This window comes from Gambusia affinis, linkage group LG19 (genome assembly GCF_019740435.1).
Source record: "Gambusia affinis linkage group LG19, SWU_Gaff_1.0, whole genome shotgun sequence".
Taxonomy (NCBI): Eukaryota; Metazoa; Chordata; class Actinopteri; order Cyprinodontiformes; family Poeciliidae; genus Gambusia; species Gambusia affinis.
Genome location: NC_057886.1, coordinates 16,955,713 through 16,972,102, shown reverse-complemented (window position 1 = coordinate 16,972,102; position 16,390 = coordinate 16,955,713). Strand labels below are relative to the sequence as shown.

The 16,390-nt window shown below is 38.9% G+C and overlaps 3 protein-coding genes across 3 annotated transcripts; 2 read left to right on the top strand and 1 right to left on the bottom strand.

Moving 5' to 3' along the window:
* Nucleotides 1-281: 281 nt before the first annotated feature.
* On the top strand, nt 282-4,251 carry LOC122821436 (cytosolic 5'-nucleotidase 3-like). The gene is made up of 9 exons (XM_044099360.1): nt 282-366; nt 725-823; nt 911-980; nt 1,674-1,720; nt 1,962-2,047; nt 2,128-2,217; nt 2,297-2,459; nt 2,544-2,744; nt 2,823-4,251. The coding sequence occupies exons 1-9, from the start codon at nt 364-366 to the stop codon at nt 2,931-2,933; spliced, it is 870 nt and encodes a 289-aa protein (XP_043955295.1). The 5' UTR covers nt 282-363; the 3' UTR covers nt 2,934-4,251.
* A 54-nt stretch (nt 4,252-4,305) lies between these two features.
* Nucleotides 4,306-8,972, bottom strand: fkbp10a (FKBP prolyl isomerase 10a). Its single transcript, XM_044099359.1, has 10 exons — nt 8,654-8,972; nt 7,519-7,664; nt 7,234-7,423; nt 7,009-7,154; nt 6,688-6,877; nt 6,468-6,613; nt 6,180-6,369; nt 5,824-5,966; nt 5,165-5,328; nt 4,306-5,071 (listed from the first exon to the last, which is right to left on the bottom strand). The coding sequence occupies exons 1-10, from the start codon at nt 8,845-8,847 to the stop codon at nt 4,886-4,888; spliced, it is 1,695 nt and encodes a 564-aa protein (XP_043955294.1). The 5' UTR covers nt 8,848-8,972; the 3' UTR covers nt 4,306-4,885.
* Nucleotides 8,973-11,010: 2,038 nt separating this feature from the next.
* Nucleotides 11,011-15,864, top strand: p3h4 (prolyl 3-hydroxylase family member 4 (inactive)). Its single transcript, XM_044099358.1, has 7 exons — nt 11,011-11,582; nt 12,478-12,627; nt 12,711-12,882; nt 12,960-13,088; nt 13,167-13,312; nt 13,663-13,746; nt 15,296-15,864. The coding sequence occupies exons 1-7, from the start codon at nt 11,133-11,135 to the stop codon at nt 15,443-15,445; spliced, it is 1,281 nt and encodes a 426-aa protein (XP_043955293.1). The 5' UTR covers nt 11,011-11,132; the 3' UTR covers nt 15,446-15,864.
* The last annotated feature ends 526 nt before the right edge of the window (nt 15,865-16,390 follow it).

Here is a 16,390-nt window from a genome sequence, read left to right as displayed (position 1 = left end):
AACCTGAAACGGGTGTTTTTGCTTCAGGGGGACAGTTGCACATGGACGGTTAGGTAAGAATAGTGTTACCTTCAAGGGTCACTCCATCGGCTCGTATTTAAAATGGTAACGGGAAAACTCCAAAAATAAATCAAAATTTCAGATTGCAATAAATACATACAAATAAAACTTGTTTATAAAGTGAATTATTTGCAAGAAAATAGGATTTTTGACCTAATTAGTGTATTAGTAAAGACAATTTTTTAAAAATTCCGACACACACGGTAGTATGAATGCAGCAGTGTCCTTTTAGCCGGTACACATAGTTCTCTTGCTCTGCAGACTTTGCCCGAAAAAGCCGCAAGGCACAATTTGTTATTAAAAATGGTAATGCTACTCTGTAAACATTCAGAATAACCTAAAAACATGTAAATCTTTACTTCACGCTAGTCATATTTGTATTGGGCTAGCTAAATTGTGTTTAACTTTATGCTAAGCTACTACTACGATATAGCTAATAACTTTGTAAGTCAGATAAAGAGAGAAAACGACTTAAAAACTAATTTGACTTTATAAGTCAAATTTTAGTAATGGGCAATGACAAGACTATACGAGTAAATCCATTTTAAATCATTTATTAGTCTAGTTTGCTTTGATTTCGTTTTAAAAAATTGTTTTTTTATCGTGGTATGTAATCGCTGTTAACGAATTACTGTTACCATTTTCAAACGTTGTGTCTGAACAGATTCCAGAGTTGTCCAATGGATCCGTGTTGATGAAGGATCCTCAGAGGGTACAAGATATCCTGAAGTCCCTGTTAGACGCTGGACCCAACACGCTGCAGGTATCTACACTGAAACGCCTCAGAAATACTGGAAACCCTGCAGGAACACTGGGTGGAAATCAATCGTCATATTCTTGTTATTTTTAGGTGATCTCGGATTTTGACATGACCCTGACGAGATTCCAATACAATGGGAAGCGATGTCCTACTTGTCACAGTGAGTACACCGTTAGTGTTGCTATGCATTTATTTATTTTTATTTTTTTTAGCTTTTGACTACAACATGATGTTTGACAATAAATGTGTAAGCTTAATCTTCAGAATAAGCTTTAATATGCCGGTATTACCCTTGCAAAGTACAAAATGGGGCTTTTCATTAACGTACTGGAGATAAGTGGGTTCTTTGCAACCTTCTTGATTCCAGTCTCAAAATTTCTGCCACTGCTGCCATTCATGAGCAAGCTCTGAACTGGTGTCAAACAGTTCTCTTAACCTTATTGAACAATCCTTGGGAGATCATCTTGGCACCTGTTGCAACTTCATCTGTATCTTGAAGCATTCTTTGCAGTACTTAAGCCTCTTTAATGGAACTGTTAAGCCTCTTTAATGGAACTGTTAAATGTTTCTCTAAAAGTAACATTAGCAGGATTCCCTTTTAAAGCATTTGTTGTATTTTTTTTTCTTCAAACAGCATAAAACAGTAAAATCATATTTTAGCTTTGCTTGAATAAAATATGTGCTACAAGAAGACTCCCCTGTGGATGCCTCATGAAGCACAAGTCACCCAGTATTATGTAAAGGACACATGAATAAGAGTTTAGAAATAAAAAAATATTTTAATAATTGCAACCTTATGGAAAAAAAATAAATTATCCAACATAAGTTGTTGTTGAATTGTTTGTTTTGGCAGATATTCTTGACAACAGCAAAGCCATCTCCGAAGAGTGCCGCCAAAAGGTAGGACAGATTCTTCTGAAATATTTTTTGCGCTGGTTGATCTAAGCTTAATGCAAAATGTAAAGAAATCTCATTATAATTGATAATGTGCTTGTTGTAACACTGTTTGCATTTCGGTCCTGTTTTATGAACCATGTTTTAAGTTTTTCAACCTGGATTATTCCTGGTATATAAAGGGTATCTGTGCTTATCTAACCCTTTTCTGTAGTTAGATCTCAGAATCATGTTCTGTCTTCCACAGCTGAATCATCTTCTGCAGACTTATTATCCCATAGAGATCGACACCTCACGCTCAGTTGAAGAGAAGCTGCCTTTAATGGTGGAGTGGTGAGTATTTTTCACTCATATTCTCCAGTTTCTAGGCTTTTTTGGGGGATAGTGTTTGAAAAGGTGAGTCTTTCTCATAGGTGGACCAAAGCTCATGACCTTCTTGTGGAGCAGAAAATTAAAAAAGAGGAGCTGGCTGCGGCAGTGCGTGAGTCTGATGCAATGCTGAGGTAAGGATATCTAAAGACTAAAAGTTGTGGTTGATGCATAAGAGAAAAGTTGAAATAAAATGTGGCAATGGTACAACAGGGAGGGTTATGAGCTGTTCTTCGACCGTCTGAACCAGCACGCTATCCCTCTGCTCATCTTCTCCGCTGGAATTGGAGACATCCTGGAAGAGGTGATACGGCAAGCCAACGTCTTCCACCCCAATGTCAAAGTCATCTCCAACTACATGGACTTTGATGAATTTGTGAGTTGTGCAGCACTTAAAAAAATATTAATTTTATTCCAAATTATAGATTTCTATGATATTAAGACTTCTCTGATTAACCAGGGGATATTGAGGGCTTTCAAGGGAGAGTTGATTCACGTCTACAATAAAAGAGAAGGTGCACTGCTAAACACGGGCCATTTCAAGGAGCTGCGGTCAAGACCAAATGTCCTGCTGATGGGAGACTCTCTGGGGGACCTGAACATGGCTGATGGAGTTCAGAATATGAAGCACATCCTCAAGATTGGGTTCCTGAATGACAAAGTAAGCAAAAGCCTGATATATTTCAGCTAATCCTAATGGTTTCCAACCATGATTTTTTGCCTTTTTCTTTATTTTTAGGTTGAGGAGAGCAAACAGTCCTATTTGGACTCCTATGACATTGTTTTGGTGAAAGATGAATCCTTGGAAATTCCTAATGCTATCCTCCAGCTTCTTACTGGTAACAACTGAACTGTTTTTTATCCCTGGCTGTAAAACACTCCAGGACCATCGGCTGAGCAGCCACCTGCTCTCCCAGTGTTAAAATGAATCTTATCAAAGACTCAATAGAAATACATAGAATAGTGCTTTGCAAAAGTATTGACACCACTTGAACTTCTTCACATTTTGTAATGTTCTAGCCAGAAAATGCAATGACTTTCATGCAATTCAGTGTATAATTTTGAACTGGTTAGAAAGAGCACATGTTATTATTTTTTCATTTTCAAATCAATACTTTGTGGGACCAAGTTTCCATTACAAGTATTTTGGGGTACTTCTTTACCAGCTTTTCCTATCCAGAGATCCAAATTTGAGCCAATTCTTTGTAAAATAGTTCAACCCCAGTAAGATTGCATGGAAAACATCTGTAAACATCAAGTTTCAAGTGTTACTACATATTCTCAGCTGGATTTAGGTCTGAATTTTTACTGGAAGCCTGAATATGCTTTCATCTCAACTAGTTGTGTCCAGCCCTCAAGGGCCGGTGTCTTGTAACCTTTATGTGTCCCTGGTCCAACACACCTAAATCTAGCAGCAGAATTGCATCCTCACTATGCAATTAGTGAGGATGCAAAGTTCTGATAAGGACCTAATTGTTTGATTTAGGTGTGTTGAAGCAGAGACTTGACTAAACGTTGAAGGACACTGGTCTTAGAGGTTGGACACCTCTGATCTAATCCATTCCATTGTAGCTTCCATGTTTAGGGTCTTTGTCTTGTCTCAAGTGTTGCTGCAGTGCCACCACAGTTCTTTATGTGTTGAGGTTCTGGTATTTTTCCATCACATATCATTTTGCATGTAGGCAAAGAATGTTACATTTTACTCTCAACTCATCTTGTTCCACATGTTCGCTGTGTCCCTATATGACCTTTGGACTGATTACAAGGCTTCTCATTGCTCTCATCTTACCATCTGAAAAAGTTCAAAAGGTATTTATTCTTTTTGCAAAGCATTGTACACGATTGTATTTTACTATACGAAAAAAAAAAAAAAAACTAAGAATACCTGAATGAGTCTGTGTCATACACCAAGTTGTTTTACATTTGGTTTTAAACCTTACTACTGTTTTGAACCACTCTGGACCTGTATGCATTTTGTGGCAGCCAAATATATGTGTATGAGGTTTTTGGTACTTTTTAGTTCTCTTTAAGCCTTTCCTGTTTTAATGTTGGATTTAATATTTAAAATAAAATGCACAATAAAAACATGGCACCTTATTTTCCCATTTGGTTCAACAAGATTTGTAGCCATTTTATGCGCAATAAATCACCTCTCTATAAACTGTCAACTTGATACCCAAAATTGAATTTCATCTTTAAATATCCGTTTGTGTTTCATGATACATTTTGAATTGTAGTCTAGGTTTCTATAAAGTTTTCTTTGGCTTTTGTGAGCAATCTTTTCTGTTTGGACCTTTTAAGAAGTCTTTTTTTTTTTCTTTCCTGATATTAAACATGTTTTCGTTTCAATAAACTCATCTGTTAGAAAAAAAATAACCTGTCTCTATGTGCAGTACATGTGAAAGAAACGGAACTAACTTAATTTTCTTATAAAAGTTTATTTTTTTCTTACATGGTTATTATGCAATAGACCAGTAGTTCTTAATTATTCTATCAAAACAAAAGAAAATTCAGAAGCACAGCATGAAAATTTTACATAAATAAACATTTTCAACCATTAACCTCAACATAGATTTCTATGGGAATTTATGACTATTTAAAAGTGAATACAGGTTTCAATTTTAAATGTATCAAAAGAAAATAATATAAATAAAACAATTTACCATTTAGTTGCATATGAGTAAGGGTAAGTGATATGGTTTCCAATGACTTCTTCATTTTCCTTTAATGTTTTTGAAGAGTTCTTGTTGGATAGTTGTGAAGTGGATATTTCCAGTTCCTGTGTGTTCGCCTCGCTGCTGCTCATAGCTCATCTCGCCTTACTTGTTCAGACTCATCATCCTTAATTTTCAGTTCATCTTCAACAATTCTTCCATCTTTATTCTGGTCCTGATTATCAAACATGTCTTTAACAACGCCTTCAATGTCGACACCTGGCCGAAGTCGACCTTTGCCCTCTTTGACTTGCAGTTTGATAAACTCTGAAAACTGCGGGAGGGAAAGAGGAGAACATTTTACTGCTTGATAACAGATTACTTAAAACAAACAAACAAAAAAAACTGACCAAACTTTCCTGCTTACCTCCTGTAGAGGGACCTCTTTGTCCCCATTGAGGTCGAGAGCATTGAAGAGGGGGTCGGGGATTTCTCCTAGCCAGATGAACATGAAGCCTTCAGGCACACCTTTCTGCAGCTGCACCAGCTCCAGTTCAAAAAGGAGCACTGCACTTCCTGGAACTCCTACAGCTACAAAAAACCATCCAGTCAGAAGAGATGAGAAAGAATTTACAGAAGAGTAGTCAATTCTCTTGAATTTTTTCAGATTTTCTCATATTAAAATAACTAATTTTAATCATGAATTTATGTGAATGGACAAACTTAGAAATGGAAGTAAAATCATCTGAAAAGTGTTGCATTTATAATGAGTCCCCTTGACTCTGATACTCCTGAGTAACTCCAATTAATTTCTTTTTAAGGTCACAGCGTAAATGTATGCTTGTGTGTAATTTAATCTCAGTGTAAAACTATTTGATCTGTGAAGGACTCCAATGTTTGTTATAGTTCTAGTTATAGTATTTGTTTTGGGCACAACCGTGTCCAAAACTTTTCCACATCATGGAGCACATATCTTATATTTGTACTCCATGATGTGGAAAAGTTCAAGAGGCATGGACATTACTTATAAGTAATACGACATTGAATTTTTTTTTGTTTTTTATTTAAGCATTTCCAGAAACTTACCTCCTTCCTCTCCATGACCCCAGTGCGGAGGGACCACCGCCTCTCTCCTCTCGCCCACACACATGCCTTTTAAACCTTCCTCCAGGCCCATGATCACCTTACTGGCTCCTAGAGTCGTGACAGAAGGCGAGTCGAACTGGTCCCTGAGAAGCCAGAAATAATCCGCTTTAGCTTTTAACAGTAGGTTTTAAAAATCCCAGCTCAGTAAAACATGCTGCCGTACATGCTGTAGGATGCATGAACAGTTACGTCTACTCCAAAACTCTGAGAAATCTGTCAGACAAGGAGCCAGCGATGTTTACATGCACGAAGGTGGAGGGTGTGGTGTTGCAGAGTGAACAGCAGGGGTCGCTCACGAGGAGTACAGAAGCGTGCCGTCCATCAAGGAGCAGTTGTAGCGATAGTGAATTAAATCGTCGGTTTCGCTGGTCATGTTACATTCCTGAGGCTTGTGGGTGACTGTGATCTCGACCGAGTCTTTGGGGTTGTGGAAGTCAATAACGTGGACGTCAAAAATCAGCACAGCAGAGCCAGGAATGAGGTTTCCTGCAACCGCAGAGGGATAAGAAAAAGGCAGAACTGATGATTTTATCACGCCCTCTCAGTTTGTTTTAAAAGCTCCTAAATGCAGGCATCAAACTCACCAACGCCTTTTTCTCCATAAGCCATGTGAGGAGGAATTATAATTCTCCTTTTCTCCCCAATGCACAAGCCCTGCAGGGCTTTATCCATGCCATGGATCACATATCCCATTCCAATGTATGTGTTGTAGGTTCTGTTTCGTTGGTAGCTGTTAGAGGAAGTATAGTGGGGGCTTAAAGTTAAGATACTTTATTTACTTTAAGAAGAAATGCTGGAGTTTACCTTGAGTCGAAGAACGTGCCGTCTTGAAAGGTGCCGTTGTAGTGGTAGCGGATATAATCCCCAATGACTGTCTTGCGTGTGCAGTTTTTAGGCATCTCTCTTACCTCTGCAGTCACATCATCCTTAGGATTAAATACATCTACCAACAGCACCTCAAACACAAGTGTCGCCTGTGGGGGGATTGTGGTACCTTCAGGGAGGAGAACAATGGTTGGAATAACAACTTACTTAAAATATTATGCACAGTGCAGCAAGCTACATGATTGGCAAAAGCAAAAAGTTTTAGGCCAGAATTGTCATTTAAATTTTTTTATCTTTTACCATGGCCAGTCTCGCCATACGCCAAAAATGGTGGGACAATGATGATCCGTCTCTCCCCAACACACATGCCCTGTAGACCCTCATCCATGCCTTCAATGATGTCACCCCTCCCCAAGTAGGTGTCATAAGTTGTGTTTCTTGAGTGACTATAAAAAACAAAGTTAGAAAATTTTTTGAGACACAGATCAAACATTTTTGTCCAAAGGACAGTGAAGTTTAACTCACCTGGAATCAAATGCTTCACCAGTCAGCAACGTGCCGTTGTAGTGGTAACGGATGAAATCTGACACTGCAGTAGTGCGCCTGCAGATCCCAGGTTTGCTGATTGTGCGGATCTGAACTTTGTCCTTAGGGTTCCATATGTCCAGCAGGAGGATTTCGTACACCAGAGTGGCATCGGGAGGGATCAAACCACCTGTGGGACCACCAACACACATTGGCATAAACCACAACAGACGATGCAAAACAGAAAAATAAACAAAAGTTGTCCAGCGTGGTGCTGAGCCGCACCTGTGCCAACACTTCCATATGCCAGGTGCGGTGGGACGGTGATCCTTCTGCGCTCGTTGACACACATGCCCTGCAGACCTCGGTCCATCCCTGTGATGAGCTTACCAAGTCCCACCTGACTGACGAAGGCTTTACCTCGCTCATAGCTGCAGAGGCAGGACAGGGGATAGCAAAGCAAAGAAAATTGTAAATGCTCAATGCCTTCTGGGGAACGTTTTGTGGTACTGAGACAAAAAATAGATTGAGCTTTTGAAGAATGTTTGAAGAAGTTTGTGTTATGCTTTCAACCCTAGAACATTACCAACGATCAAATATACAGGTGGTATTATCATGCTGCTTTGCTGATAGTGCTAAATTGCAACAGTCAATGCAATATAAAACAGAAAGCAAACTAACTCTCAATTTTTCAACTTCAAATCAAAGGTTGTTGAAATGTGAAACAAATTATAGGCGTTGGATAAAATTATTTCTATCACGTATCAAAATTGGATTTGGAGTGGATAAAATAAGTTAACATTACCTTCTGGAATAGACTGACAAAATTGCTTATTTATGAAAAGCAATCAGTGATAATGTTTCGAGATATGTTGCAAGAAGTAGGATCATTAAAGTGTTTAGCGTCAGATAAATCACAGAAATTTGAAAGAACGGGTTTGTTCTAACAGAGTAATGATCTATGTCACGCATCAAAACTGAGCTTGGAATAAAAAAAGCAACATTAAGCTTCCGCATTTTCCATTGTCCCAATATTTTGCAAGCCCCAATATTAAAGGGGGCGTGTACGATTTTATGCTTGCGTGTGTAGTTTTAGACCTACGTACATTAAATCCAAGCGTTTGCAATTCCTGTTACAAGTGAGTTAAGAATGAATAATTGCTGTTGAAAAAAGTCTACTCAAATATGCAATAATGAATGTATGCAAACCTCTCTAACGGGATGGTTCTCGTTATGATTATTGCAAAGTTGACACGTCTACAAGCTGCCAAAGAACACTCTGAGACATCGTCTAGTGCTGAACTCTGTTATTAACTTCGCATGTTTTGACGTTTTTGTTGCACTTCGTTTTTACAGACATCTAAATCTGGCTCTAATTATCGCCGTAAAGTAAGCGTGATTACATTCCCTTTAAGTTCACCTGGAGTCAAACCTTTTCCCGTCCTCATAGAAGGTCCCGTTGAAGTGATATCGGATAAAGTCTTCTGTTTGAACTTCTCTGGCACAAACTTTCGGTAATTCGTACCGATCCACAACAATGTCCGCCAACGGACCAGGGTTGCAGTCCACAACGAAAACAAAAAGCAGAAGTCCGAAGCATTTCATTATATCCATCTGGAACCTCCGGGGAAAACTGCAGAGGAGAGCACAGATCCCCTGGAGCAGATAGCGGGATGATGTGACTCATAAAAAGGGGGGAGAAAGGAGAAAGCGCCGCAGAACGTTTGGGGCAGTTTGAATGTAAGGTTTGCGGGAAGAAGCAAAGCAGCTTCCGGTCAGGGTTTTCAAAATAACAATAATAAGTTTAGTTTACATCAGGATTTTAAAAAATACATGTGATAGGCGAGGTGGATGTTAATTTTTTAACCCTGAAACACTATACTAACTGTTACAACCAATAACTGTCAATGATGGTGGTGGTAGCATCATGCTGGGGGCTGTGTTGTTTAATGGTAACGTAACTGTAGCCCTGTTTATTTAGGCACAAAATAAACCGAATTCAAAATAATTTTACTGTAATTATCCATAAACTTAAAATATATATTTGCAATATAAATTTGATAAATGTCTTCCATAAAGTGGGCAAACTCAGCCTTAGAGATAAAACATCGCAAACCTGCTGGAAGGTTGAAAATTCGTTCTGAACTTTAAAGAAGGTGTTCGGATCGCCATTGATCAGATGAAGAGTTTGAAAGTGGAATGTCTGGATTTCCCTCCTGGGTGAAACCCTGTCACCATCTGTCATTTTTACACCCCACAAAAAAATACTATATAGCCAAATTATAAATCTAATTTCAGAAATTCAGAAATGCTGAACTGAACATCATGTTGATAAAGTTTTGAAAGTTAAAAAAATGTCTCAAAATAAAAGGCATGAAAATATTTGATTTAAAGCTAGCGACACATTTCGGCCACATTTCTTCATTCTCAACCCACTTTAGTTATTCTCCTCTGACAGCAAGGCGTTATTATATGACTGTTGCTCACTGGATTTCTCTTTCAATTCTATTTTAGATAATTTTCTGTAAGCTTAAAAAACGGTAGACACAAACAAACCAAAATAAATAAATTAATAACGAGATCCTCAGTGTCTGAAATACAGACCAGCATGTCTGTCATTAGCAACCAAGTCAGACTCAAAAACACATAAATCCCAGTTCTTCCCCATTTTCCTAGATTTCTAAATATTATGTGGCTTTTTTAAGTTAAAATGGATGACAAGTGAATAACTTACAAATCAGCCACAAATCAGCAAGGCAGAACACTGAATAGCCATAATTAAATAGATGAACAGTTTTTTCCCCTTCTTTCTTTGAAATACAGTTTAGTAAAATTCACACCAATTTTATCTCATACAGGGCTACTGTAAATAGTTTTTACCTTGTGCTTTTATTTAGATGGAAATAAGTCGTGATTTCCGGCTCTGTTGCGTCTCTTTTAGTCTAACATACCGCACCCTTAAGTTTCTGCGCCGCAAAGAACCGCAGAGGGAGAAGGAGGAGATCCCGGGCCTCCTCCTACCTTCTAATGGAATTCTGCAGACGTGTAAAGGCTGGCTTACAATGTCGTCCCCATGTTTTTAACGCAGGAATTGAACAGTGGGATTGGACCTGTAGTCTCTTGAAAGTGTATCAAAATTGATTTTTTTGGGTAACTAAGTGTGCATTCAATTTTATTGTCCATATTATACTTTTTTTTTAGACTGAAAAGTACACATCGTTAAAACGCAGAATGGTTTTCAAACTCATAATGCTTAATCTTGCAAGTTTACTGAGACTTTAAGTAGGGCCTGTATGGCCAAATACTTTCAAAACTTTTCAAATAAATCTGCTGATAAGTTACGAATGGAACATGTAAAATTACATTGTTGAAAAATAAAATAGGTTGTGTAATATTGTAACAATCAGGGGTTGTTAGACGCCTGCTGAGTGACAAAATTGAGTATTTAGATCCTTTCCTCCTTGAGGTCCAGACTTTTGCTTGCTGTCAAGCAAGAGAAAATGATCACCATTCACACAGAAAGCAGGAAGTTGTACCTTCAAAATAATTTCCAAGCGTTGAAATTGGGATTTCTAAACAAGAAATGATCGGTTTTCTTGAATTTAAGATGATGCATAACTTTTGCTTGAAAATGTGTCTTGTTTAAAACATTTAGACCCAAAAAAGCACAAGGTTGGTGTTCAAAAAACTAGACATACTTTATTTTCAAAGCTTTGGTACGTTTGAAAAGCTTTTATTTTGAAAATATTGCATAAGGATTCAAGTTTTTAGTGTCTTATTCCTACAGGGATTTTACTGGCTACGTGCAGGCAGACATGAACAAACCTTGTTAAGAGGCGAAAAAGGGAAGTCTCCTGGATCCATTCAAAGGCTGAGAGGACTCCAGCTGTTGCTGGGGAATGGGGATGATGCTCCCGAGAAACTTGTGCCTGGCCCTTCTCATGCCCTTCCTGGTGGAGGCTCAGTATGAGAAGTACAGCTTCAAAAGTTTCCCCCAGAAGGACATGATGCCCCTGGAGTCCGCGTACAACTACGCGCTGGAGCAGTACGCAGCGCAGAGCTGGGCGGAGAGCGTCAAGTACCTGGAGCTCAGCCTGCGGCTCCACCGGCTGCTGCGGGACAGCGAGACGTTCTGCGGCCGCAACTGCAGCTCCGCTAGCCGGGACAGCGACTCCCCGCTCCCCGACAGCAACCTGCGCGTTGTGCGCCACATCCTACTGAGGGCTGCCTGCCTGAAAAAGTGCAAGGAGAATTTTCCAGTTTTTAAACTCTCCTATCCACGTAGGGATTTACTGGAAACGTTTGAGAAAAGGATACCGTATCGGTACATTCAGTATGCTTATTATCAGGTGAGACCTGGGAGCTTTGATTTGGGGCTAAATGTAGCCTGGATGCTGACGTTTTACGCATGACTTGTGCGGTAGTTGTTTTTCATTGAGAGTATGATTCAAGTTTGCTTTCCATCTGAAATCTTGGTGTAGGATTGTAGCTTTGCTAAAATATGAATAACACACTCTTTATAGTAAATACACCCAACTGGACTCAGTGAGAGGAAACTTCTAGTCAGATGTGAGGAGGGCAGTTTGTCTGCTGCCTTGTTGCGCCCTCCTGCAGACTGAATTGAGCATGTGCCACGTCTCTTCCAGTGTTCCCCTGAAAACAATCCCCCCATTCTCCTCTCTGTCAGTCATAGTAGAAGAACAGATTTCCTACAATTTTTTCTACAAGCCTTTTATTAAAAAACTTATAGAAAAGGCAGATAAAGAGAGATGATGTTCCTAACCGTCAAAAACTCAAACGAGGGAAGCATACTGTATCTTAAAAAAATAACAAAAATATCAAGATCTCAAATCTAAAAAACATCACAATAAGGATTTTGGTCAACAGTACTAATTTGTGTAATTTGTGAAAACTTTATGTTATTTCATCAATTATAATTAATTGATGAAATAAATTCCCAATTATAACTAATTGATGAAATAACAGTGGTCATAAAAGAAAAAAAAAAACAACAACAACTGCAGGCTTATTGAAAAGGGTGGCAGGTTTAAATCAAATGGATAATGAATGGATTATAAGAATATCTTCACTTGAGCACTGCTTGTCTTTCACTGCCGGCACCACATTTGTACTACAAACGTAGGAAAATAGGATATACTTCCTGTTGCACAGTTGGCTAGTAAGGATGAGGTCCTTCATGTGTGTTTTGTGGAAATTGTGATCATGCCTTGTGTTCCTCCTTAGCTTAACAACATGGAAAAGGCTGTGTCTGCAACTCACACCTTCCTCAAGAAAAACCCAGATGAGCCCTATTTGACCAAAAACATGAACTACTACAAGAGCCTGTTTGATGTGGATGAATATCTCATCGACCACGAGGAGCAGCCGTATGAAGTCAGTAGTAAAACCCAAACACAAAAACACACAGACTGACGTATGCCTGCCGAAAACAATAACCACTGTGTCTCTGCTGGTAGAGTGTTTTCCTAAAGAGCGTGGTGCTCTACAACAGTGGAGACTTCAGCAGCAGCGCCAGGAACATGGAGCAGGCCATCACGCAGTACTTTGAGGTGTACAGCCTCTGCTCAGCAGGCTGCGAAGGCTCCTATGAAATCTTGGAGTTTAAAGACTTCTACCCATCACTAGCAGGTACCCAGCAGACAGCAGCAGCTTTATTTCAGCGTGCTGGAGATGGGCAACAATATATTCTACTCCTCTGCCCTCAGATCTATTCCTTGATGTGCTGAAATGTAAAGTGAAATGCGAGGAGCAGCTGACACCCAACGTCGGCGGGTTCTTCGTGGAAAAGTTTGTTGCCACCATGTTCCACTACCTTCAGTTTTCATACTATAAATGTAGGAACAAAACTGAGATTCAAGCGTCTCTCTTTTGATTTTTACAAATCTGCCATGAGTTCTTATCGTCTTTTCCAGTGAATGACGTGAAGAACGCGGCTCCCTGTGCAGCCAGTTACATGCTGTTTGACCCCAGCGACCAGGTGATGCAGCAGAACATTGCTTATTATCGTTTCTACCGGGAGCAGTGGGGCCTCAAGGAGGAGGACTTCCAGCCTCGGCCTGTGAGTGAAGTAAACCGCCGCCGTTGCTGTTTCCCGGTGCATCTGCTGTTGGTCAAAACAAACCCAGCAAAGCAGGGCAGCAACGTTATAAAAAGCAGCGCTGGTATAATCGTTAACACCATCACAGGGCTGTAATTAGATACTCACGTAATCGCGACAAACTTGTATTTTCTGCATTTTACATGGTGTAAATTTGGCAGGAGCTTCAGAGTACCAGCTGTAAAATTGTAAATGTGGCACTTTTGTAGCGAGAGAGGGGAAAAAATATGACCACAGACCAAATTTGGGTTATAAAACACTTGGGTGTTTACTAAGCTAACTCAAATGCTGATCTGTCTTTCATGTTTCAGGAGGCCCTGAGGTATTATAACCAGACAATCAAACAGAAAGAAATGCTCGAGTTTGCACTGAACTACCTCTACACAGACGATGAGGTACGTTTCCTCTGGGATTTATGTTTTTTAATAGCAAACATTATAAAGTAATGATAAGTTAAACTAATAATAATTCTGAACTTTTCTATTAATCATACAATATTGAATTAAACATAAAAATAAAGCCACATCGTTTCTCATTCACTGTTTGTAAATGAAACCACTAAATCTTGCATTTGATGTTGACTGCATGTTGTGCTTTATGTTTCTATATTGCAAGTAATCCAAAAATTTATTAATCTCTCGAGGGACATTGCCTTGTGTTTCCCGAGCTGGAACCTTGGAAACTTTAGCATCTTTAATTGACCAAGTCTCCATGATGTCCATCAGACTCAGAAAAAATAAAAATTTTCTGTCCTACTATCACACATCTAAGCATGTAGACATTGCATTTTTGGTAACAAACAATCCTGGTGGTTTGGTATGCAAAAAATGACAAATATGTGAGAAGGACCTTCTGTTAAGTTTGGTGGACAATCTGAGATACTCCGGGTCTGGGAGACGTCTTGGAGTCAAAGTAAGCAGAGCATCACCTGTCCATAGTCCTGTTGCAAAAAGCAATAAATCAGTTAACCCCATAAAAAAAATAAAACTAGCTTAATAATTTCCATTTGCATGACTTCTCGTTTTTCTCTTTCTACCAAAAACTGGATGACAAATGGCCTCAACTAGCCACGTTTTGAAGGACAATATTGTTTAGAGACTTCATAATTAATTTTATTTATTGTTTCTGTTCTTTTGTTTATTTATTTGGGATATTTAAAATCTCTTACAGTGTTAAATGTTTATTAGAATGTAAAGTTTATTGACCTTTGAGATCAATAAACTTGCATTATTGTGTTATTGCTTTATTACATTAAAATGATTTCAAAATAACAATATTATCATTTAGCGCAATAACTTCTGGGACAATTTATAAAAATTTACTATCATGACAGGCCTTTTTGTCCATTTCCATCTTTATTTATTTGCAAAAACTCATCAAATATATCAGACGACAGAAGGACAAGTTTGTAGGGGCTCTAACCTCATAAAGATTTTCCATCCCTGAGATTTTGTCTTGCAGCACAATCTAAATTCCCACCAAGCCACAATGACTTGGCCTGGTGGCAGTTTTCTGAGCCAGAGATAATTCTGTCTCAGCAGATAAGACCCGAACTGTCTGCATGACCAGACACGGTGGGAATGGCACTTCTGACACAGCAATAGAAGTTGCTGGATAAATGCAAGCTGTGGTTGAGAAAGCTAAAAGACGGAGGATGAAAGGGAGGGGTGTTGTGTTTTCCACCAGCAGCGTGCGGTATGTGGCTTGGAGGTGTCGACCACTCACACTGCGCCACGTCCATTTAACTCGGGTCAGCTCCTCCTAGTCCTGCAAACCTCCTGGACCCGAGAGGGGGGAGGAGGACAGGGCTGAATTATAGGGAGCACGTGTGAAAGATTTATGGGAACCAAGAAGGAAAATGTTTTATTTTTGTCTACAGAGAATGAGGCTAAAAAAGTAATCATGTTGCCCAATGTGAACTTGCCTTGTTCTTTTATTATCCAGGACGTGGTGAGTCCAGAAGAAGCAGTCACTTCTCACTCTGAACATCCTGATGCTGAATTTGAAGGGATGGGTGACTATGAGGAGTCCTTCCTGGCAGAATGGTGGCAGGAACCGAAATCTAAGTGGGACGCTGGTGAGGATGCCGACTGACATCCATTTTTATCCCACCTCCCATTTCTACAAACCAAAGACTTTCCAACTGACAGACATCTACATTTTTTTTAACAGTGTTAAGAAAAAGACAGCAGAACTGATTGGTTCATGTTGTTTTCCCACCCAGTCATATTGATCAACAATAGAGACTGATATTTGGTCTTTGCTGCCATCAGCCTTATTTAAACTGTTATTTTCTTGCCAGTCATTGACCTGCGCGCTGCCAAGTATTCACAACATTTCTGTATTTTTTTCCTCATTTCTTTTTTTAATTTAAAGAAAGTTGAATGTCCTTGTGCTGTTTTTATAAGTAAGTTGACTCGTAACATTTCTTATGCTGAATTTTTACCACCAGCAACAGTTTGGTTTTCAAGCGATGTTGCTCGCAATTAAAATATTATTTTAATAATTACGATTCTGGTTTTTGTCTCCCCAGAAGGCCCAAACTGCACCCCCAAAATGTGAATTTTTACATGTTTTGTTTTTTTAATACAATAGTGTAATGGAGTCGTTTTCCTGGTGTAGGTCAGGACTCTAGAGCAGCATATTAAAAGACCTGCAGCTGATTATTATTATTTTTATTTATTTATTTTCAATTTCATTTATTTTTACTTTTAGGGACCAACATACCCTTAGATTATTGCAATAATCTAAGCTACTTAAAATTAGAAACACACATCAGTATTTGATGTCATATGAAAATAATCATGAAAATGTATACATTTTTAATGTGATAATTATCTAATTTATTAATAGAACATTTAGTTTTTAACCTTGAAGTTTGAGTCTAAGATCACAGTTATGTTCTTCAGATCCTCTGTGACCTCAGACTGATTGGGTCTAGTTAAAGGCCGATTTCTCAACTTGCCTTTTTTGGCCAAAAACAATTACTTTTGTTCTTTTTTTTTTAGATTGAGATAGAGGACATCCATAGGTAATGAT